Raw genomic sequence first — 24006 nt, forward strand, 5'->3', positions numbered from 1 at the left:
TTCCCAACCCAGGTCCTTATGGACTGAGCCACTGCCGCCCCCCCCTTATATGTCATACATTACATTTTGAGAATAACTTGCCCAACACTGCACACAGTAAACCACTTAATGCTGTGTATAATTGAGGAAACAGGCGAGTCAGTAAACAGACATGCTCATTGGCTGGAGCCAGGTTAGTAGCCTATCTCAGACAGCCGCAGGATCAGGACCACGGAGAGTGTCCCTCCTTTCACAGGATGATGACATGAGACTAGTGTTCTGATCACTGCACTCTACTTCATACATACAGCTGGAAGAACACTCAGCATTACCACCACCTTTGATTTCAGTTTACTACTTAACACTCAACAGTTACAGTACTTAACCAAGGCCAAACACTGACTCAGCAGGTGGGTCAGTCAGGAAACGCTGTGGGTATGATATGGCGATAAATTTTTCTATTTATCACTGGATTGTACTACTAGATAACTATTTATGTTGTTTTCCTTTTGATCGTCTTGTGTCTGATCTGGGCAAGAACTGAGTGCTTTTGTTACAGCAAATTCTGCTACCCATCAAAATCCATGATCCAGCCCCTAAACCCTAAGCCTGAACATTAAACCACTTGCAAAACTCAACATTTTTTTCAGGAGGTCTGGTACTGGGTCACAGAATCTGATGGGTCACAGACTCCAGTGTTATATTTCTTTTCCTAGACTATTAGAAGATCATCCATCATTTTTATGTGTCACAGACTTGCAGCAAGCATATTTGATTTTGCTGAGATTCAATCAAAGTAGTGAGGTTCCAAAGCAACTGGTCCGAGTTGTTTGTATTTTAAACATTCTTAATTTTATAATCTACGTGATGGCTGCGAAGTTCAGTATTGTTTGAGTCACTCTCCATTGGCCCTGGATCTAACAGCGACCAGTCTCATGTTGCCTTTTTCAGAATGGAGCACAGACATGATGTGGGTTTGGAGGAGCTGTGTCCAGTGTGTGGAGATAAAGTCTCTGGTTACCATTACGGTCTGCTCACCTGTGAAAGCTGCAAGGTAGATTTAGTTTTTGTTGCACTGGGACTGTCTATTAGGTAGAAAAGTTCTGCTGTAGTTTTTATGCTTATCAAACAGCTATGGGTATATTACAAACAGCTAGAAAATGGAACTGTCTTCTTCAACTGGACCCTTCGTCTTCTTCAACACTTGCAGGGTTTTTTTAAAAGAACGGTCCAAAACAACAAGAAGTACATCTGTGCAGAAAAGCAGGACTGCAGAATTGATATCACTCAAAGAAAACGGTGTCCATTCTGCAGATTTCAAAAGTGTCTTCATGTTGGCATGCGACTGGAAGGTAAGAAGGGCAGTTTTGAAGAAAAACCTTGTGTATACCTTTTATTTATGCCACATGTGTATTCCAAATATCCAGCTGTAACCTAGTTCTTGCAGCCTTAAATAATAATAATAGTAATTATCATTATTATTATTGTTGTTGTTATTATTATTATTATTATTATTATTATTTCACATTAATAATTAACACACTGTGATGATATGGTTACTAGAAATCTAGACTAGTAATCCACAATTACAATTTGGAACATATTTGGGATATGAACAGGTTATGGCACTTGTGGATCCATCCATATTCTTCTTCTTCTTCTTCTTTTTATTATTATTAATATTATTATTATTAATACTGTTATTGTTCATATTTATGGCCTTAACCACAGGTGTAACATCTTCCTGCATTTTGCTATGTTGTCCTGGGATGTTTAGAGATACAAATGAAGAATTTTTTCATCAGTCATTTCGGAAAAGCAATATAAACAGAAACATAGGGGTTTAAATTGAAAGGGATTAGTGAGCTAAGACATCTAAGTAAGTGCTTTCAGTAATAACAGTACATTTCTGTCATATAATCTCTATGTTCAAAACGTAAAAAAAAAAGAGAGAACATATGAATTACATTATATACAGTGAGAAAATATACATAATTTTAAGCTACATGGCTGGTTTATTTGAATGTTTCTCTTGGTAATAATAACAGTAGCTTTAATGATTTGCTGTGCATCATGCTTTAACTGTTCTCTCCAAGTTGACGAGGAATAGACTCAGGGTAATTGTGTTATTAAGCCTAAGGGCCACTGGTAAAACCCCTCTCTGTGGCTCACAAATTACAGTTTAACTAGTTTGTGTATATGGACTACCAATAAAATACTTAAGGGGTCCTACACGTCAGTGGGTTAGGGGTATGTATTTGTACTTATGAGGGACCTTAAAATAAATTACGTTGTAAACAATGTTTTTAACTGCCCAGTAGCCTATATACACTGCTCAAAAAAATAATGAAACAAGTGTTACAGGTACCGCTGGACAGCACCAATGTAGCAGTTAGGAAAGCCTTGACCCTGAAAATCAGGAAAACAAAATAAGACACCGGAGATGTGGCTGCTCTCTTCCAGGTCATCTGGCATTATTTATTGAACATTATTCACCATATGTCTCAAACAATGCATCTGTAATATGTTGTTATAACTTGTATAATCATATTCAATGTCCCGTTTTCACAGAAATACATATCATTTATGTTGTCAACATGTAAACACATATATCAAATAAACAACAACTTTTCCATACTTTCCCTCAGTAGTTTCATCTGGACATATCACACTTTAAGCTGTAACCTAATTTCTGAGAATACTCTTCTTATCTAACCCTGCTGGTTATTATTTACAGACACTGGAGAGGAAGTGAACTTAACACCATTAACCTTACACAATTTCATAAATACACTGAACCAAAATAATTCCGCTTGGTTACACATTCAAACAATAGATTATAACATGACCTAATGCAATGATGGAGCCAGGTAAGCCAAAATGGATATAACAATACAAGGGTTTACAGAGCTACTAGTAGCCTAGCTGCTAACAACTTAGCATCGCCTCCGTTACACATGGCTCATATAATGTAAACAAACCTTCTCCTTTCAAATAACGGCTTTTACCATTGCTAAAACGTGCACGTGCTTGATGACACATAACCTAAAGTAAGTTGGGCACCTTACTAACCTGAAAATCAGGAAAACAAAATAAGACACCGGAGATGTTGCTGCTCTCTTCCAGGTTGTCTGGCGTTATGAGAGGAAAACGGAGCTACTCACAATCGGCCACCGTCCCTGGCCAGGCCACAGCCCCAGAGTGCCACCCACTGGTCTGAGGTGCACATAACATGTGTCAATCCTTCTCTTAAAGAAAACATCTTTCACTGACTATTTTAGGGTACAGGTAGATATAAATCATGTCAATAATCCCATACAAACAATTAACAAAATACCCTGTGACCACATATAGTGGGCGTCACACACTCCCCAACAAAGAAAATGGCTCCGCACTTTACACATAACTGAATATTATACCTTTAAACCTTCAACATTCTATTAACTCATATACACTCTAACGACACATTTCCCTTCCCCTTCAATACACCTGTGTGGGGGTGACATAAGGCACAAAGGAAGTGTAAGGTGACAACTGGTGTGGTATGGCAAGATAAGGTGGTTGATATGGAATGTGGTGTGGATGAACGTGATGTAGTTGCCTTTCCCATCCTGGTGTATGTGCTACCCATACAGTATTTATTGTGCCTCTTTGCTGGTAGGAGGGTTCACCTAAAGACTCATATGTTAACATCTGAGCAGGTTTTCTCTCACGTGTAGATTTTCTGGCTGCAGTGCTGTGATCACCTGGCTGGCTATCAGCTACCTGTGGGAAACTAGCCTGATGACCCGGTGGGTCCCAGTCTGTCTGAGAGGCTACATGACCAGGCACACACCCAGGCTGGTCACTGGGTGATTGAGGCAATATACGCCCACACTCTTCAAGTGACCCTATGTCCTCCAATCCTTCCTCCTCTTCTGTCAGCACTGGGCTAAAAGCAGTTTTGTCTTGAATGTCATGTAAAGGAATGTCAATCAATGTTCTCTCTCGACCACTCAGTTTTAAGTGGGAGTGCACTGGGTCTGCCTCAGGCTCTTTGCTGAGCCTCAGAGGTTCATGGGTACGTTCTGTCCTTACAGGTATCCGCAACCAGTAACTTGTGTTTTCATGTGTTTCATTCTCATCTGAGTCTGACAAGTTTGTAGGCCATTCCCGTGGTTGTCCATTGTTGAACCGTCTGTTTCTCTTTTGTCTCTTTTCAGGTAACATAGTCTCTAAGGGCACAGGTGAGTGTAGAGGTAGGCTTCTTTTATTTCCAGGCACAGACGGTGGAGGTAAGTCAACAGGCAGGTTGTTAACTAGGTGTAGCAGGTTTCAGTGCAGGGTGCGGGTTCTGCCATCGCCTCTTTCCGGACACACCTTGTACACAGGCCCATTGTTCATCTACTCTTTGACAGTGTACACAGTGTCTTCCCAATAAGACCTTAGTTTTCCTGAGCCTTCCCTCTCACCTAGGTTACAGACTAGTACACGGTCGCCTGGCTACAGAGTCACTCCTTTCAAATGACGATCATAATACTGTTTCCCTCGTCGTTGAAGAGCTTTTCTGCTTCTGTCTTTCCTCATTTATTCCGAGTGGGATAGGCTTGAGCAAACCGAGTGAAATGGTCCACCACAACCAATATGTACTCGAATCCTCCTGCGCTCGGCTCCAGGTGCATATAATCAATGGACACCAGTTCGAGGGGTGCTGTGGTGGTAATCGACCCCATAGGAGCTCTGACATGGGACACCGGCTTCTTCTGTTTGATACACGGACACTTCCTTGTCACATAGGCCTCAATTTCTTTATTCATGTATGGCCAATAGAATCTGGCTCTGTCTCTGTCTCTGTCTCTCTAATGACCCTCTCTGTTCCAACATGGCCCATTTCATTATGGAGGTGTCTCAAGGCGATGGGTCTATACTTTTCAGGGATGACCAGTTGTCGTCTCTGCATCGTCTTTCTGTACAGTAGTCCATTTCCCAGCTGAAGCCTTCCCCACTCATGCAGGAGCCTCCTTACTGGGCCACTGGCACCTTTCCTGATGTGACTCGTTAGGTGAGTGTGTGTTTCTTTTAGTTTAATGACCGCACTGATCACTGGGTCCTCTCTCTGAGCTCGCCCCAGCTCTTCATGGCTTATGCTTGGCTGGGATCCAAGTGTGTAGGGCCCTGAGCTTTCATGTGACAAGTTTAAGACAGCAACATAGGCCACATCCTTTTCCATCGCAGCCTGACTGCCTTCCCGTGTTGCCTAGATTGTGTCCTTTGAAAGTTCCTCTGTGCATGCAGCAACATACTCAGTCATGTCAAGTGGCAGTCTGGAGAGGGTGTCTGCGTCAATGTTGACTTTACCAGGCCTGTACCTGATGTCAAAATGGAAGTCCACCAGTTCCCCAACCCACCTATGACCAACAGCATTTAACTTGGCTGTGCTCATTATATAGGTTAGGGGGTTGTTGTCCGTATAGACTGTAAAGTGGGGGGCATAGAAGAGGTAGTCTCGAAACTTCTCACACACAGCCCACTTTAAAGCTAGGAACTCGAGCTTCCCTGAATGCATGTGGTAGTTTTTCTCTGCAAGAGAGTGTGTCCTTGACCCATAGGCAATAACTCTCAACTTTCCCTCCTGGCGTTGGTACAACACAGCTCCAAGACCTTTTGCTGATGCATCTGTGTGTAACACATATGGCAGGTCGAAGGCCTCCCTTCCCCTTACTTGTTTTGAGCTGGGGTGATACAGTGTGATTTCCTTTCACCTGTAGGAGGTCATACAGTGGTTTTGCAATTCTAGCAAAGACCTGCACATAGGCTCGATAGCAGCTTAGAAATCCCAGTAGCTTTCGGACATCTCCCACAGTGTTTGGAGTTGTTTTACTCAAAGCTTGGACAGCTGCTATGTCTTTGGTATCGATCCGCACTACTTCAACAGAGACAAGCCTCCCCACATAGCGTACTTCCTCCTTGAATAACTTGCACTTGGCGGGCCTAAGTTTGATGCTGTGATGTTGAAGGACCCGCCTCAACCCCTCCACATGGCCCTCAAGGGATTTGGCGTAGCAGAGTATATCACCCAGGTAAGGGATGCAGCATTCATACCGTAGGGAGTCCAACACCTCCTCCATACATCTCTGAAATGCGGCCGGGGCGTTTGAGAGGCCGAAGGGGATGCAGACCCACTCATACAGGCCCCAGGGGGTGATGAATGCTGTAAGATGTCTGGATCCCTCTGAGATGTAACCCTGGTGATATGCTTTCCCTTGGTCCAGTATGGAGAACCAGTGGTATCCTCCAAGTGTATTCATCAGGTCCTGGATACGGGGAAGCGGGTCTCTGTCTGGAATGGTCTTGCGATTTAGCAGCCAGTAATCGATGCAGAGCCTTAAGGTCCCATCCTTTTTATGCACACATACCACCGGGGCGGCATAGGGTGACTTTGATTTCACTATCCACTTTCTGGCCAGCAAGTCTTGAATGTATTCTTTAACTTCTTTGTAAAGTGGCTTAGGGATGGCTGCATATAAGAACGTTGGACAGGGATGTCGTCCTTCACAGTGATGGTCATTTGAAGGTTTGGAATACAGCCAATATCATCATTGTCACGGGCAAAGGCATTGGACTCTTCATACAGCAACTGCTTCACTACTGCCTGTTCTTTTTCACCTAGATGACTGATGTCAACCCACTGAGGGCTGGATTCAAAATCGCAAAATCAAAGTCAAAAATTGAAATCACAGGCTGATCCAACCTGTGTGAATTTTATCATGGCAAGTCATAACGTGACTCAGGAGTGTGTATGACACACGTGTGTCTGTATGCACTCCCGACAACCTCTGGGCATGCTCCTGATGAGTTGGCAGCTGGTGTCGTGTCCTCTCAGACCTGCATCAGGGCATCAGTGAGCTTCTGGACAGTCTGTGGTGGTACATGGCAGCATTGGATGCACAGATACATTATGTCCCATAGGTACTCAGTTGGATTTAGGTCAGGGGAACGAGAGGGCCAGTCAATGGCATCAATGCCTTCATCATCCAGGAACTAACTACACACTCTGGCCATGAGGCTGAGCATTGTCCTGCACCAGGAGGAACCCAGGACTCACTGCACCAGCATAAGTTCTAACAAATGTTTTGAGGATTTCAGCCTGGTACCTACCAGCTGTCAGGGTACCATTGGCTATGACATGGAGGTCTGTGTAACCCTCCAAGGATATGCCTCCCCAGACCATCACTGACCCACCACCAAACCAGTCATGCTGGATGATGTTACAGGCAGTATAACATTCACCACAGCGTCTCCAGACTCTTTCACACCTGTCACATGTGCTCAGTGTGAACCCGCTCTAATCTGTGAAGAGAATGGGGTGCAAGTGGTGGACCTGCCAATTCTGGTGTTCTCTGGTGAATGCAAATTGAGCTGCATGCTGCTGGGCTGTGACCACAGTTCCTACTAGAGGATGTCAGGCCCTCACGCCACCCTCATGGAGTCTGTCTCTGACAGTTAGGTCAAAATCAAGCACATCAGTAGCCTGCTGGAGGTCATTTTGTAGAGCTCTGGCAGTGCTCCTCCGGTTCCTCCTCGATCAAAGAATCAGATACTGGTCCTGCTGCTGGGTTGATGCCCTTCTATGGCCCTGTTGGAGACTGCTTGGAGACACAGCAAACACTCTTGTGACTGCACGTATAAATGTGCCATCCTGGAGGAGATGGACTACCTGTGCAACCTGATTGGGCTGCAGGTACCTCCTCATGCTACCAGTAGTGACAAGGACACTAGCAGAACACAAAACTAGAGAAGAATCAGTCAGGATGGATAAGGAGAGAGTGACTGTCTGTGGACACCACTTGCAAAACCATTCCCTTTTTGGAGGTTGTCTTGCTTTTTCTTCTCCATTGCACCTGTTGTCACTTTTACAATGCAGATAAGGAACTGGCTACAATCACTTCCTAAATGGACAGATTGATATGTCTGAAGTTCAGCTGATTTGGTGTTATACTATGACAATTAAGTGTTCCCTTCATTTTTTTGAGCTGTGTATTTTAAATTTACACATGCTTGACTTTTTTGGAGCGATTTAGAGCAGTAGGGTAACCAGGCTTATGCAACATTATCCAGATGTGTTTGATTTCATTTCAGAGCACACATCTTCAAGCAAACAAACATTCTGTATGCTGTACATTCAACTTACTGTTTACACTTTGGCATCAGTTTTGACATTAAGATGGACAAATAAAATATGCTGTTTGTAGTAGTTTTTGTGGTGATAAACTGGTCATATATATCAGCTTTCCAAAAAATGCCTGCAAGTATAGCCACAATTAACAGTTGAAAGCTAAAAGCACCAGCAAGTGGGTTTTTGAGCTATTGAACATATTGGCTATGGTCTTTCAAAGTTTTCACTTTTTCTGCTCTCAATAATATCGTCACCATCAGGCTGACTGGGATCAAATTTGATGTGAGGCATTAGGATATCATTTCCAGTTATGGTGCTAAGTTGCGTGCCTAAAGTTTATTCCAGCTCACAGTACATTTATCAAAGGTATGATATAACATAAAATGCCAAATAGGCCATGCCCACATGCACCAATCATTATGACACTTCAGAACTTGGTTATAACTTGCCCCCAGAGCATATGCACCAAATTTGGTGAAATTTTGTCCAACTAGTGTTGAGGTACACATTTATGCTATTTGTGGCGCCCCCCTTTGGTTGGGCTCAAAATGCTTTATGACACCTATTCCCCAACATTTACTGACGCTATGTGCCAAGATCTGTGATGATAAATTGTTAATGAGTTATGTCCAATGTTGTGTAAGCCCTGCCTTTTGCGAAGACTTCATGACTGATGGCAGCCATGCTCATTTATAAAAAAAATGTGTGTCTCAGTCCCACGTGGTTGTGCTCCAAATTTGGTGTTGAAAGAGTCAAATTAAAGTCTATTCATTTTACTGTTTTTCACATTATGAAAATTAGCAAAAAATCCCTCATGGCAAAGTTACACAGTCCAAGAAGCTTTTTTGTGTATATATGAGTAATATATATATTTATGAGTGTGAGGGCCGTGGCCTGTCGAAAATCGTACTTTATGGTGAATAAGGAATGATGTAAGATAACATAAGATGAGATAAACTTTACTGATCCCACACTGGGGAAATTCACAAGTCACAGCAGCTCAAAGCACAGATGGAAAGTGGAGGGTGACAGCGTATACTAAAAAAAAAAAAAAAAGATTAAAAATAGAAAATATATAAAGTATATGTAATATATATATATAAAATATTAAAAATATATGCATGAAAAAGTAAGGCACTAAAAAGAATGAACTATACACAGATTATTTACACTATATACACAATGGATGCGGAATGTTGCACAGAGTATGTAACTTGCACATAGTCTTAGCAGTGATGATCTTATTCAGTGTTATGCAGCAGACATGATGGTGCTACATTACATCACACTGTAAAAATTATTAGGCTGGTTAAATTTAAATATTAAGTTCAATTGCTGCCTTAAAAACCTAAGTGAACTCAACTTTGAAAAAAGCTTTATTTCATCTCAGGAAGGTACGTTATACATGTTGCTTAATTAATGATCATTAATCATCCTGGGTGTGGGAGCCCTTCTGTGCGGAGTTTGCGTGTTCTCCCCGTGTCAGCGTGGGTTCTCTCCGGGCACTCCGGCTTCCTCCCACAGTCCAAAGACATGCAGATTGGGGACTAGGTTAATTGATAACTCTAAATTGTCCGTAGGTGTGAATGTGAGTGTGAATGGTTGTCTGTCTCTATGTGTCAGCCCTGCGATAGTCTGGTGACCTGTCCAGGGTGAACCCTGCCTCTCGCCCGATGTCAGCTGGGATAGGCTCCAGCCCCCCCGCAACCCTCAAGAGGATGAAGCGGTTAGAAGATGAATGAATGAATGAATGAATGAATGTTTGAACTTGATACTCTGAGTTGAAATAACTTACTATGTTACATAATGCATTAAGAAAAACTTACTTTCACTTGTCAAAGAAACCTACAATTGTGTGTTATTTCAACTCACAAAATTCAGTTATACTAGTTGTTAACTCATAAATTTTCATTGATTGAACTTGACACTCTGAGTTGAAACTACTGACTGTATTACATTATCCATTTGAGAAAACTTGCTTTGTCATGTCAAAGGAACATACAATTACACACCCTTTCAACTCACATTTTTCAGTTTAACTAACTACTATATTCATACCAATTGCCTTTTCAAGTTACGTTAACTCATGTTTTTAAGACAGCAATTGAACTTAAAATTGCAAATTAAGTAGACTAATTTTTTCAATTTGTATCCCCTGTCTTGACTAATGATGGCAAGTTCACCAAAATATTACACTGAATACACTTACAACTCAACTTGCAACACCTTTATTTGAATTACTCCAACATGCAGGTTCGTTCTGTTGAATACAGTTTTGGCAGATGGCAAACCTAAAAGCCAGTCTGAGACCATATTTATGCATGTTAAACAGCATTGAGTAAATTAGTAAGTCGACCCAATCAACTCTTACTACAATCAGTCCAACAGATTGAGCTGCTTAAATACTTAATATTATAACACACTTTAATGTGAAATGCACTACATCTTATTTACTAAGGAAGGGATGGTGGAAAGGAGGGAGGAAGGGAAGGAAGGAGGGAGGGAGGAAAAGGGAAGGAAGAAGGGAATAAAGGAAAGAATGAAGGAAGGGAGGCAGGAAGAAAAAAAGAAGGGAGGAGGAAGGAAAGAATGAAGCAAGGGAGTAAGGGGAGGAAGGGAGGAAATGAGTGAGTGAGGAAGGAAGGGAGGGAGGAAGAAAGGAAAGAGCGGAGGAAAGAGGGAAGGGAGGAAGGAAGGGAGTAAGGGAAGGGATGGTGGAACTGAGTGAGGGAGGGAGGAAGGAAGGAAGGGAGGGAGGAAGAAAGGAAAGAAGGGCGGAGGAAAGAAGGAAGGGAGGAGGGGAAGGAAATGAGTGAGGAAGGAAGGAGGGAGGGAGGAAGAAAGGAAAGAAGCAAAGAAGAGAGGAAGGAAAGGAGAAAGGGAGAAAAGAAGGAAGAAATTAAGGAAGGAAATAATGCAAGGAAGAAGGAAGGAGAGAAGCAGGAGGAAAGAAGGATGGAAGTCAAAATAGATTAGAAGACAACAACAAAAAAAAAAAAAAATAAACATCTGCCAGAGCACAGAACAATCAAAACCATCAAGTGGGTTACTGACAGTGCTTTAAATCCTGAGGTTGCTGAAACTTTGCAAAGTGCATTTAACATTCATAAAACACGTTTTATGCTAAATAAAACAAGTCTGCCAGAGCAGAGAACATCTGAGACCATCATCACAGTCAGTCCAACAAAATGAAGATGGTCCAGCTCCAAGTTTTCTTCAGTGAATAAAAGAAGAATGAACAGCAAAATTTGCCTGGTGACAGTGCAAAGATTCCAATTTTCATATCTTATTCCACTGAAAAGATAGAACTTTTTGGGGCTGGTTTGTGTTGTCAGAAAATGAAATGTCAATGAAATGAAAGTCTTGTATCACATCTTAAAACAAAGTTCCCCACATTTTAACATCACCATTCTATATTGAACAGTTGAGGCCATTAGCCCTCATTATCAGTCCAATATAATGAAGTGGGACAAGATCAGTGTGTTTTACTTAGCAATCTCAAAAAGAAAACCCAGAGACAGTAATGATTTTTCACAGTACATAAGTTCAGCTCAATCCTGAAGGTTTTGTTTCCACATGAGAAAATGAAGTTCAAAACAGAGGACAGATGTTCCGGTTTGTACCTCAAGATCCTGTTTCTTAATCCGTGTACTCAGGCTGAGGCGTGGTTTGGTTTGATCTTCATTACCACTCTCTGAAGAAACTCAAAGGAATACTTCATGGCATTCACACAGTAGATGACACCCATAAGCATGGCAAAGCTGTGTGCCACATCTTTAATGTTGTGAAGCACAATGGTCTCCTCAACCACAGCTGCCACATTGAAGATCTTGTGTGGAATGGCCCTTGTTCGCCTTCATAGCCTATCAGGATTCCAAGCTGCAACCCCTTTTATGGCTTCATCCAGGTTCTCAGCATGAGCCTTGAAAAGCAGAAATAACGTATGACCATTTTCATCCGTAAATACGTCAGCTTTACAACACTGTATCAAAATTAAAGGTTTGGAGAAGCAGAGCATAGTAACAGCACAGAAGCAGATCGGTAAAGTGTTGAGGATGAGGCCAACAAATGAAGATATTTTAGCCAATTTTAACCACGTAAAAGTCCCACCGTAAAGTAGCAATGTCAGTTTAAGTGCATACCATACTTAAATATTTTTTTAAATTAAAAACATTATTCTTACATCACACATCCTGATGACATTCGATGGATCTTCGCCTGATATGTAGTATGGCAGACTAAGCAGAGCAGCAGCCCTTCTTCTCTCATTTGTGTCCTACAAAACAAAGAAACATGCAGTAAGATGAAAATGTTATATTAAAATGGTGCCTAATTTTCTGGTCACCCCCTCTTCCACTTACATCTCTCACAAGGCAGTCCAAAATGTCTTTTAGTGACTGCTTCTTTCCAGACTTGGTTGCTGCATTGTACACCTCCAGCAGTCTTGGGACCAGACCATGAAGTCCTTCGAGAAAAGATTCCAGGAGGTCTACGGTGACAATCCTCTTGAATTCTGCCATAATCTAAGATGACTGTGTCTGACATAACATGATTAAAACTCTTTGTGGAATACAATTGCAGTCATGTGAATACCTGTCTCTCATGGAACAGAGCTGGCCATTGGGAAATTACTTCAGTGATGAGTGGCTGATCTCCAGTGATCTCTATTCTGCGCTGAGAAAACGTGGCAACCATCAGATTCTCCAACAGCTGGTGATCAGGGTCTCGTTTTTGCATTTCAGCCTCCATTATCTGGCGTTTCTCCTCCATGTTTTCAGGACATTGTCCTTCAGGTGGATCAGGACAGTAATTCACCTCACCCGTCTTGGACTTCTTGACATATTTTCCCTTCAAGCCTCCTCCTTTTCGTTTATTTATGACCACTTCAGGGCATCCTGCTGCACTCAATTTTTGCCGGTAGTTTCAAAGCTTAAATTTCAGGCTGTGAAACCATGAATACCATCCCTTTTCAGACCCTGGCTCTCGCAGACAGGGATGCTTCTCCATCAGTGCTTTGGCTACACTCTCGTAGTGGTCCCTCTCAGGATAAGCAGTAATCTTCGACATACTGTCTGCAAGTATGTCAAGGATATCAGTCTTTAAACCTTTAGGAATCACCATCACAGATCCATCCTTAGTGTATCTACGGTTTGCGTCTCTCAGTTGCAGCTCCACATCGTGTGAGAACTGTGGAATTGGGAAAGGGTCAGGCCATTTGACATAATCCCCACTACTGATGGAAGGAAGGCTGCTTGTGTCCAGTGTAGAATCTGAGGAGTCATCAGCTGTGAACAATACTTTTAAAGTTGCCCCCTCCACAGGAAGGTCTTTGATGTCCGTTAGGTTGCACAACTGATTATTAAAATCACGATCCTCAAACTGTAAAATAAATCCCCCCTAAGACCAAGGTTAGTTCACCAGGTAGAGCTCCTCCACACTTGAGGGGGTGCCTTCAACTGAAAAACGTCTGATTTCATTTTCTGACACTATGACACGCAGAAGCATTGTAGACCACTTTTACCTGAAAATGGAGAAAAAATATGCACTTTAAGTAAAAATATACACCATAAACTATTTGTATCACTCCTCACACACCTGCCCTTAAATTGTCCCTGTCCAGACTGCAGGCAAAAGTTGACCAAATCATAATCTTTTTTTCCCCTTCTTATTGGCACATAATTATTTTCATAATCATGAATAGCACAGAGAATCTAATGTTTCTATTTTGATTTTGGCCACATTCATATGTGGTCCTAAACCAGATACTGATTCTTTCACTGTAAGTGGCAAAACTGCAAAACTTACAACTCCACTTCATCCACAGTTGTAGCCAAACTTCAATGAATGGACCAGCAGCACCTAAAACACACAACATACATTATTAGAGTATGGTATAAAAGCCTTAGTCATGTGAACTAGAAACATGAGCAAAGGCATTACAGGGATAGTTCAGTTTTTTTGAAGTGGGGCTGTATGAGGCTGTAATAGCCACCAAATGTATTAGCGACAGTAGACAATTCTCTGCTCTCCCCCATTACATCATACCAGCGCACAGTGCTGGACAGAGATACAGGCAATAAACAGCAGTGAACAGTCCCACACATGACACACACAACAGCATATTTTCACTGCCTACAAAACGCCCCATCTCAAAATAAAATACTAGTTTAAGTGTGCACTATATATCATTTTTTTAGTGCATCAACTGGTTGGACAAAAAGTAGTTTATCTGGAACTAACCAACTCACGTAGCATACTCAGTGGCCATTTATACATCATACAACCACAACCAAAACTGAACTATCCCTTTAAAGTGGTTAGGGTTGAAAAAGAGAAAAAGGTGTGAGCATATTAATGGCATTCTATTCTCAAATGACTTTGCTTACTAGCATAACTACATTTCTTTACTCCCTTTATCACATCCAGAAATAGCCAAAATGGCGCCAGTCACCTTCCTCCAGATGTCTCGAGTCGGCAAGATAAGGTCAAGTTGAATTTAAAGTCTAACATCATACGGATAACGTTTCTTAATGTTAAAAGAAACACAATAAAAGTAGTTCAACAGATAATGTTAAGTATCCTCAATTTTTCTGGAGCAGCCTGGTAGCAACACAGCATGAGTCACGGCTAATTACTGATATTACCACAGAGGCTCCTGTGAAGCCGCTACTCGTTACAAGCAACACAGCGTATGCCACAGCTAATTGCTAACCAAACGGACGCCGCACGCACACACACACACACACACACACACACACACACACACACACACAACACGGGCCACAACTAATTACTGACACAGAGCCTCGTGCGTAGCCACTAACTCAACTACTAACCACGCAGCATGCGCTACGGCTAATTGCTAACTAAACAGATGCCACACGCGCACACACACACACCACAGGCCACGACTAATTACTGACACAGAGCCTCGTGTGAAGCCGCTAACTCAACTAACTTCACAAACAACACAGCATAAGCTACAGCTAATTGCTAACTAAACGGACGCCGCGCGCGCACACACACACACACACACACGACATGGGCCACGACTAATTACTGACACTGAGCCTTGTGTGATGCCTTTAAGTTAACTCAACTAACAAACACAACATACCCTACGGCTAATTGCTAACTAAACGGGCGCCGCGCGTGCACACACACACACACACACACACACACACACACACACACACGACACGGCCACGACTAATTACTGACACTGAGCCTCGTGTGAGGCCGCTAACTCACGGTTATGGCGTTATATTTGTGTCATATGTCACGCAAGCAGATAACACATCTGCACGTGCGCAGATCTCTCTCTCGTGTAAATTATTTCGTGTCACGCGCGCAGATTTCAACTGCCGCGCACACTTGTTTGATCTTCGCGAATATATTCAGCAACAGAGTACAAAAAGTAATGATAACTTATTGAGCATAACAATTTTTACAGTGCAGATGTTGCCGTTAAAGAGTCTGACAGCTGATGGGATGAATGACCTGCAGTAGTGCTTCTCCTTGCACTGTGGGTGCAGCAGTCTGCTGCTGAATGAGCTGCTCAGTGCACGGACATTCTCATGCAGGGGGAGAGAGGTGTTGTCCGTGATGGATATCAGCTTGGCTAAAATCCTCCTCTCGCCCACCTCTGCGATGGTCTCCAGGGGACAGTCCAGAACCGAGCTGGCCCTCCTGACCAGCTTTTTCAGTCTTTTCCTGCTCCTCTACGTGCTTCCACAGCTCCAGCAGACCACTGCATAGTGGCATGGCAGATGCTACCACAGTGTCATAAAAAGTCCTTAGCAGTGTCCTGCACACTCCAAAAGACCTCAGTCACCTCAGCAGGTGGAGACAACTTTGGCCCTTCCTGTACAGGACGTCGATGTTTGTGGACCAATCCAGTTTATTGTTAGTTGAGGTGAACACCCAGGTATTTGTACTTCTCCACAACCTCAATGTCCAAACCCTGGATGTTCACTGGTGTAGTCTGGGGTGCTTTCCTACGGAAGTCAATCACTAACTCCTTTGTCTTGCTGCCGTTGATGTTAATATGGTTGACCTCACACCAGCTGACAAAGTCCATGATGACCCCCCTGTTCTCCAGATCATTCCCCTCTGACACACGCCCAACAATGTCTATATCATCAGAGAACTTCTGGAGGTGGCAGCTGTCCATGTTGTATCTGAAGTCCTATGTGTACAGGGTGAAGAGGAAGGAGGAGAGGACTGTCCACTGTGGAGCCCTTGTGCTGCAGACTACCACATCAGACACACAGTCATGAAGCCTCACATACTGTGGTCTGCTGGTGAGGTAGTTGATGGTCCATGCAGCCAGTTGGCCTTTGACTCCAGCTCCTCCGTCATCCACCCCAATGCCTGTCTAATATGCGAACTGCAGGGGGTCCAGATCTGTTCTCCCCAGGGGTCGGAGGTAGTTCAATATAATCCTCTTCATGGTCTTCAACAGGTGGGAGGTCAGGGCTACAGGTCTGAAGTGGTTGGACTCCCTGGGGTGTGCAGTCTTTGGTACAAGAACTACGCAGGAAGTCTTCCACAAGACAGGAACCTTCTCCAGACTGAGGCTGAGGTTGAAGATTTGCAGAACCACCTGACAGAGCTGAACCGCACAGTCCCTCAGCAGTCTGGAGCTGATGCCATCCGGACCAGTAGCCTTTCTCGCCTTGATCTTCATGAGATTCCTCCTCACCTGGTCAGCTGTTATGGAGAGGCTGCAGCGGGGGGTGGGGGGTGACTCCAGCTGAGGAATATGGGGGAGGGAGATGTGAAGTGGAGGTGGGTTAAAAGGTGAGGGGAGGGTGCAGCTGATGTCCCTGATGTCCTGAGGGAGGGGGAGGAGGTGTGCCAGAGAGGATGAGAGGGCCCTGGGTCTGTGCTCTGGTGGTTAGGGGAGGGAGAGGGAGCAGAATCAGGTTTTGGGTGCCTGAAAACACAACGTTTTGAAAACGGATTCCAGAGTGTAATTTTTTGGAAACGGCACCGTCTCCGTTGTCATGTAAACTTGCAATATGCAGTTCCTCTGAAAACGGAGACTTTTCGCATATGCGCATTATGCTTCCAGTCACTAGGCATGTGCGAGAAAGTCGACCATAATGAAGTCCAAAATGAGAAACGATTCTGTTTTCAGTGGATCGTTTTCGTGTAAACATGGCCTCAAACTTGTTGAAAAACAGGCTCAGTTCATTCGCCCACCCACGGTCGACGGACTCTGGGCCCCTCCCGCTGTTGTTGTTGTTGTTGTGGCCCGAGATTGTATTCAGGCCTCTTCACACCTCTCAAATGTTGTTTTGTTGAAGGTACTCCTCCATCTTCCTCCTATAGCTTTCCTTGCCCCACTTTAATTCTCTTTTAAGTTCCTTCTGGACCCTGCTCAACTATTCTTTGTCCCCCGATCTAAAAATCCTCTTCTTGCTCAGAAGCACTTTCAGATTAGGGGTCACCCATGGCTTGTTGTTGAAAAAGCACCGTACCCTCCTGGTTGGTACGGTGTTCTCCATGCAGAATTTTAATAGTCTGAGATGCAGTTAGTCAAACTGTCTGTGTCCTCCCCATGTGGACTGCACAGCACTCCCCAGTCAGTTGTCCCAAAACAGTCCCTCAGTGCCATGTTGGTCTCCTCAGACCATTTTCTCACATACCTAACGGTGGGGGGTTATCTGCTCACCACAGGTATGTAAGCAGGAGACAGATGGACCAGGTTATGGTCTGAGCGGCCCAGTGGGGGGAGGGGTAATGACATCCTTGATGTTTGTGTGGCAAGGAGGTCTACAAATACAATTATCTATAGCCCTTTTTAAATAGGAATTGTGCAAATTTGCAGGAAAGCCCAATCAGTCTTCTTTCAGCATTGGCAGTACAAAAACAAAATCGGGGAGTGCAGCAAAATGCTGCCTACCTACTTTTGTTCATACAGAATGTGCCTTTTTCGGGGCAATGGGGGGCGTGAGCAAGTAACAAAACGTGTAGTTCAGCATGTGATGTAAACAGTGACGTGGGAGGGAAGCCGCGGCTGGTCAGTCCTTCGGCGGTTCTCTCTCCTTCACCGTCCCCGCCATTTGACAGTTAATGGCCTCTTCATTTGCAAGGACAAGGAGTTGTCCCCAGTTGCTCATCTTTACAGTGTCTGTCAGGTTTGCGATTCCCTCTTGCTGCTAGCTGCTCATTCCTGCTATCAGCTGTTTCCTGTTTATCCACCGCCAGTGGCTCGCACATGCTGCATCATCAACAGCTCTTCCCACAAGTCATCAACAGCCCCTCCCATGGCGGAAGGGCACCTCGTTCTTTTTAAACCAAAAAGGTTCCGCCAATATGTCTACCCTACGCGGGCCCCTCGGATCAACTCACCAATCCGGCTCTGTGTGTCTAAACTCGCAGCTTGCCAGCAAAACTGCCCAACATTCGCCAAAAATCTGGCAGTGTAAAAGGGGCTAAAGATATGTTTATGTGGTTGCTGGACAAAAAATATAATGTAGACTGAGTAATATAAGGGCTTATCTGTTTGTAAGCACAGTGTGTGCACATCATGTGAAAATCAGCTTGAAACAGTGCTCTAAACAACTGTCCCAGTGCACAATTCCACCCTGCTTGAAGTCCTCCACAATCATTCCTCTACCAAAGAAGAGCAGCCCCAACGACTACAGTGGCACTTACGCCTATCATCATGAAGTGTTTTGAGAAACTGGTCAGGAGTCATATCACAACAAGCCTGCCATCCACACTTGACCCAAACCAGTTTGCTTACAGGGCAAACCAGTCTACAGAGGACGCCATAGCTTCAGCTCTCCACACCACACTGACACACGTGGAACAGTGCGGGAGCTACGCCAGGCTGCTCTTCATAGACTTCAGCTCTGCTTTTTAATCACCATTATACCGAGCAGACTGGTAACAAAACTTATGGACTTGGGTCTTTCACAACACATCTGCTGCTGGATCAGAGACTTTCTGACAGACTGCCCTCAGAGAGTTAGAGTAGGACCCCATCTTTCCTCAGCACTGAGCCTCAGCACTGGCTCCCCCCAGGGCTGTGTGCTGAGCCCCCTACTCTGCACTCTCTACACCCACGACTGCACCCCCACTCACTCAAGCAATGCCATCATTAAGTTTGCGGATGACACGACCGAGGTGGAGCTCATCTCAGGAGGAGATGAGACTGCATACAGGGAGGAGGTCCAGCAGTTGTCAGTATGGTGTGCAGAAAACAACCTGATCCTTAACACCTCAGAGACCAAAGAGTTGATTGTGGATTTCAGGAGAAATAAACTGGACATTCATCCAATCTGCATAAATGGAGACAGCGTGGAGAGGGTCTCAGACTTCAGGTTCCTGGACACCCACATCGTGGAGAACCTGACCTGGACTGCAAACACTACTGCACTTCTGAAAAAGGCTCAACAGGATCCTGAGGATCCTCAGGAAAAACAACTTGACAGAGAGACTGTTGGTGTCATTGTATACTGGTGTCAGTGTATACTGTCTGGCGCTGTGGGGCCAGACGGCTGCCTCTCCAGTAGATCTCCAGATTAAGTTTTTTTTTTGCTCTTTTTTCCTATCTTTTCTACCTTTCTGCTCTTCTCATGAAGACATTGTGTGTTTTATACATATCCCATGGATATTTTTAACTTTCCAACGCTACCAGGAGCCAGTTTTCTCACTTATTCAAGAGAGGAACTACTGGCGACACCCCATCCCGGCAGAGTTGAGGAGGAGACCCAGGGGCTACAAGGCCGGGGCTAAGCTAAAGGCTAGGCTAGCAGACAATCGGAGGCACTACAAGCCATCGATTCCCTCCGTGATCATGGGGAATGTGAACTCCCTGCCGAACAAGATCGACAAGCTGTCCACACTGAACAACCAGCGGATTTACCGTAGGAGCAGCTTGTTCATCTTTACAGAGACGTGGCTAACCCACCTCGTCCCGGACGCTAACGTAGACCTGCTGGGATTCACTGCTGTGAGAGCCGACAGAGACACTAAAGCGTGCGGGAAAAGCAAAGGTGGGGGACTCATCATGTACGTTAACAACCGCTGGTGTACCCAGGACATATCTCCATAAAGGTATTGTGTCGCCGGGACCTTAAGCTACTAGCCGTTAGCCTGCGGCCATATTATCTGCCGAGGGAGCTTAGTCACGTGATCACCATCTGTGTTTACATCCCTCCGAGAGCGGACGCAGCCACTGCATGTGAGAAGATTCACTCCGTCACAGCAAGGCTGCAGACACAGCACCCTGAGGCATTTATGATAATTTCTGGGGATTTTAATCATGCAACTTTGGACTCTACTTTGGCTGCTTTCCACCAGGTTGTGGACTGTCCAACAAGAAACAACAGGACAATCGACTTGCTGTATGTTAATGTGAGGGAAGCATACAGAGTCACACCCCGCCCCCCTCTAGGGAAGTCTGACCACAACCTGGTCCACCCACAGCCACAGTACACCCCCCTGGTCCAAAGGTAGCTGGTAACCACTCGCTCCATCAAGAGGTGGTCCCCTGAAATGGAAGGTGCCCTAAGAGACTGCTACAACACCACGGTCTGGGATGAGCTGATCAACCCGCACGGTAAGGACATAGAGGGGCTGACACACTGTCTGACGGATTACCTTAACTTCTGTGCAGACGTGGTCTCCCCTACCAAGACTGTCTGCTGTTACCCTAATAACAAACCATGGGTAACGCGGGAAGTCAAAGCTGTCCTCAACAGGAAGAAGGCCGCCTTCAGGAGCAGAAACAAGGAGGCGATGAAGGCAGCACAGCAGGAGGTGAAACACTGCGTGAGGGAAGCAAAGGACAGCTACAGGAGAAAGGTGGAGCAGAAGCTGAAAGAAAACAACATGAGGGAGGTCTGGGAAGTAGGGATGCACCGAATATTCGGTAACCGAATATATTCGGCCGATTATTGCAAAAAAACACACATTCGGTATTTGGTGGAATAAGTTAAAAGCAAGGCCGAATAATAGCAGCGTTTTGATAACGCAATCAAACGGTGTGCTGTAACGGGCCGAGTAAAATGTCGGTAGTGTGGCAATCCGTCCATCACGGCACTCGCATTTGCATCTAAAAATAGTTTTGAGCGAGCAAAATAGGCTTAAATCATTCAGCACGCTGTGCGAGCAGCCTACAGATTTCAACCAGCAGCAGAAACGAAAGGCGAATCCCACCGATTGTGGGTTGAACGGGGGTCACAGACACAGACAGTAACGTTAATGTATTCCTGTCAAATACGGCGGCCATCGGCTTACCGGGCGATGGAGAAGTCGGTTCCAATAATATTCTCTTCTTGGTGTCATGACTGCCCAGAAGTACCTGAACAGCCGAGCCAGCCGAACACAGGTATGTGACGTGTCAGAGGAGAAACGAGCCGTTCACATTTCTCTCTTTCTGGCAGTAACGGCCCACAAACCTCACCACACTTTAGGGACTGTTCTTTACTTATGAAGGGACTGTCAGGGGAGGAGGGTGGCTGGTTGATTTTTATTTTATTTATTTATTTTATTTTATTTTGATCCCCCCTATGTTAATCACTGATTGATGCTGTTTCTGAAGTATGAATAAGTCAGTAAGTAATTTATTCCATTGAAATATCATTGATGTATTATAGAAAAGTGATTTATCTTTTTATAAATGACAAAAGGCACATCTGCCTCATTTTCATTGTGGTATCATGATACTACTCAGAACCATGGTATTTTCCATGGTATCGCACAGTGGGTCCCAATTTTGGTACCGTGACAACACTAATCTGGAGGGGGTTCATCTGCAAAAACTAATGAAAAACTAAACAATGATATTCGGTACTCGGTATTCGGCCAAGCGTTTAATAATATTTGGCTTCGGCTTCGGCCACAAATTTTCATTTCGGTGCATCCCTACTGGGAAGGTGTGAAAACCATCACAGGCCATAACGCAAAGACCAGAGTCGTAGGGGGGACAATGGAGAAGGCGAACGAACTTAACAACTTCTTCAACCGGTTCAACCAGTCCATGCCCCCCCCACCCTCTCCCTCACTGCAGCCATCTCTCCTTCTTCCCTCAGCACACCTCTCCCCAGACATCACAGCAGCACCCCCCTCCTCCTCCTCCCCCACCTCAACACAACCTCCTCCATACATCACTGTGGACCAGGTCAGAGGACAGCTGAGGAAGCTTCACCCCAGGAAAGCAGCAGGCCCGGACAAGGTGTGTCCCCGACTACTGAAGACCTGCGCTGCTGAACTAGGAGAACTGCTACAATGCATCTTCAATCTTAGCCTGCAGCTAGGGAGAGTGCCCACCCTGGAAGACATCCTGCATCGTTCCAGTTCCTAAGAAGAACTGGCCCAGTGAGCTGAATGACTTCCGACCAGTGGCACTCACTTCACACCTGATTAAGAAGTTGGAGTGGCTCTTCCTCAGCCTCCTCAGACCCCAGGTGCAACACGCCCAGGACTGTCTGCAGTTTGCATACTGGGCAGGTGTTGGTGTGGAGGATGCCATACTCTACCTGCTACTCGCACCCGGATAAGGGAAGTGGCATGGTGAGGATTCTCTTCCTAGACTTCTCGAGCGCCTTTAACACCATCCAGCCCCTTGTGCATCAGGACAAACTGAACAGGATGCGAGTGGACCCCTGCCTGGTCACTTGGATCTCCAGCTGCCTCACCAACAGGCGGCAGTACGTCAGGCTGAGGGACACCACGCCTGACACTGTGATCAGCAGCACCGGAGCACCCCAGGGTATGGTGCTAGCCCCTCTTCTCTTCACCCTGTACACCTCGGACTTCTGCTACAACTCTGAGCTGTGTCACATCCAGAAGTTCGCCAATGACACAGCCATCGTTGGATGCATCAGGGACGACAGAGAGGAGGAGTACAGGAGCCTAGTGAGGGACTTTGCTGTCTGGTGCCACACAAACCATCTACAGCTCAACACCTCGAAGACAAAGGAGCTGGTCATTGACTTTGGGAAGTCCAGACCAAGACCACAACCAGTTCTGATCAAGGGAGTTGAGGTGGAGGCTGTGGATTCCTACAGGTACCTCGGGCTGTGGCTGGACAGCAAACTGGACTGGACAACCCCACACCAACCACCTGTACAGGAAGGGACAGAGCAGGCTGTACTTCCTGAGGAGGCTGCAGTCGTTTAACATCTGCAGGAAACTCCTGCGGATGTTTTACCAGTCCGTGGTAACCAGCGTCCTCTTTTACACCGTGATGTGCTGGGGGGCAGCACATCCAAGAAGGACACATCCAGGCTGGACAAACTGATCAGGCGGGCCGGCTCTGTGGTTGGCATGAAGCTGGACTCTCTGGTGACGGTGGCAGAGAAGAGAACACTGGACAAACTGCTGGACATTATGGATGGTGCCAGTCACCCTCTGCACACCATCATCAGCAACCAGAGGAGCCTGTTCAGCCAAAGACTGCTCCTTCCCAAGTGCAGGATTAACAGACTGAAAAACTCCTATGTCCCTCAGGCCATCAGACTGTACAACTCCTCACTCGGGGGGAAGAGGAGTAACAGGAAGACAGAGGATGGAAAGGAGCAGTAGCCAGTAGCCAGTAGCGAGCAGTAACCAGAAGCCAATAGCCACAACAATAAGGAATATAATAAGGAATTACTTATTTATTATCTGTATATCTTATATCTATATTTTGCAAATTCTTTTTACTTTTTACTTTTTGATACCCTGTCTGCTCCTTACCCTGTGAGCTGCTATCCAATGCTGCTGGAATCTTAATTTCCCTGAGGGAGTCTTCCCAAGGGATTAATAAAGTTCTGTCTAATCTAATCTAATATCTAATTCTACAACTGCTCCATCCAGTCAGTGCTGAGCTACGGCATCACGCTGTGGTATGCCAGCTGCACTGCTGCTGA

At 44.9% G+C, this 24006-nt stretch overlaps 1 protein-coding gene across 1 annotated transcript in view; it reads left to right on the plus strand.

Moving 5' to 3' along the window:
• Positions 1–292: 292 nt before the first annotated feature.
• LOC117269422 (nuclear receptor subfamily 5 group A member 2) overlaps positions 293–24006 on the plus strand; it is a 57957-nt gene continuing 34243 nt past the window's right edge. The window contains exons 1-3 of the mRNA XM_033646422.2: positions 293–389; positions 931–1033; positions 1190–1331. Of these exons, the coding sequence (XP_033502313.1) occupies positions 932–1033; positions 1190–1331 (244 nt within the window). The 5' untranslated portion in view covers positions 293–389; position 931. The remainder of the gene's footprint in view (positions 390–930; positions 1034–1189; positions 1332–24006) is intronic.

This window comes from Epinephelus lanceolatus, chromosome 19, assembly GCF_041903045.1.
Source record: "Epinephelus lanceolatus isolate andai-2023 chromosome 19, ASM4190304v1, whole genome shotgun sequence".
NCBI lineage: Eukaryota > Metazoa > Chordata > Actinopteri > Perciformes > Serranidae > Epinephelus > Epinephelus lanceolatus.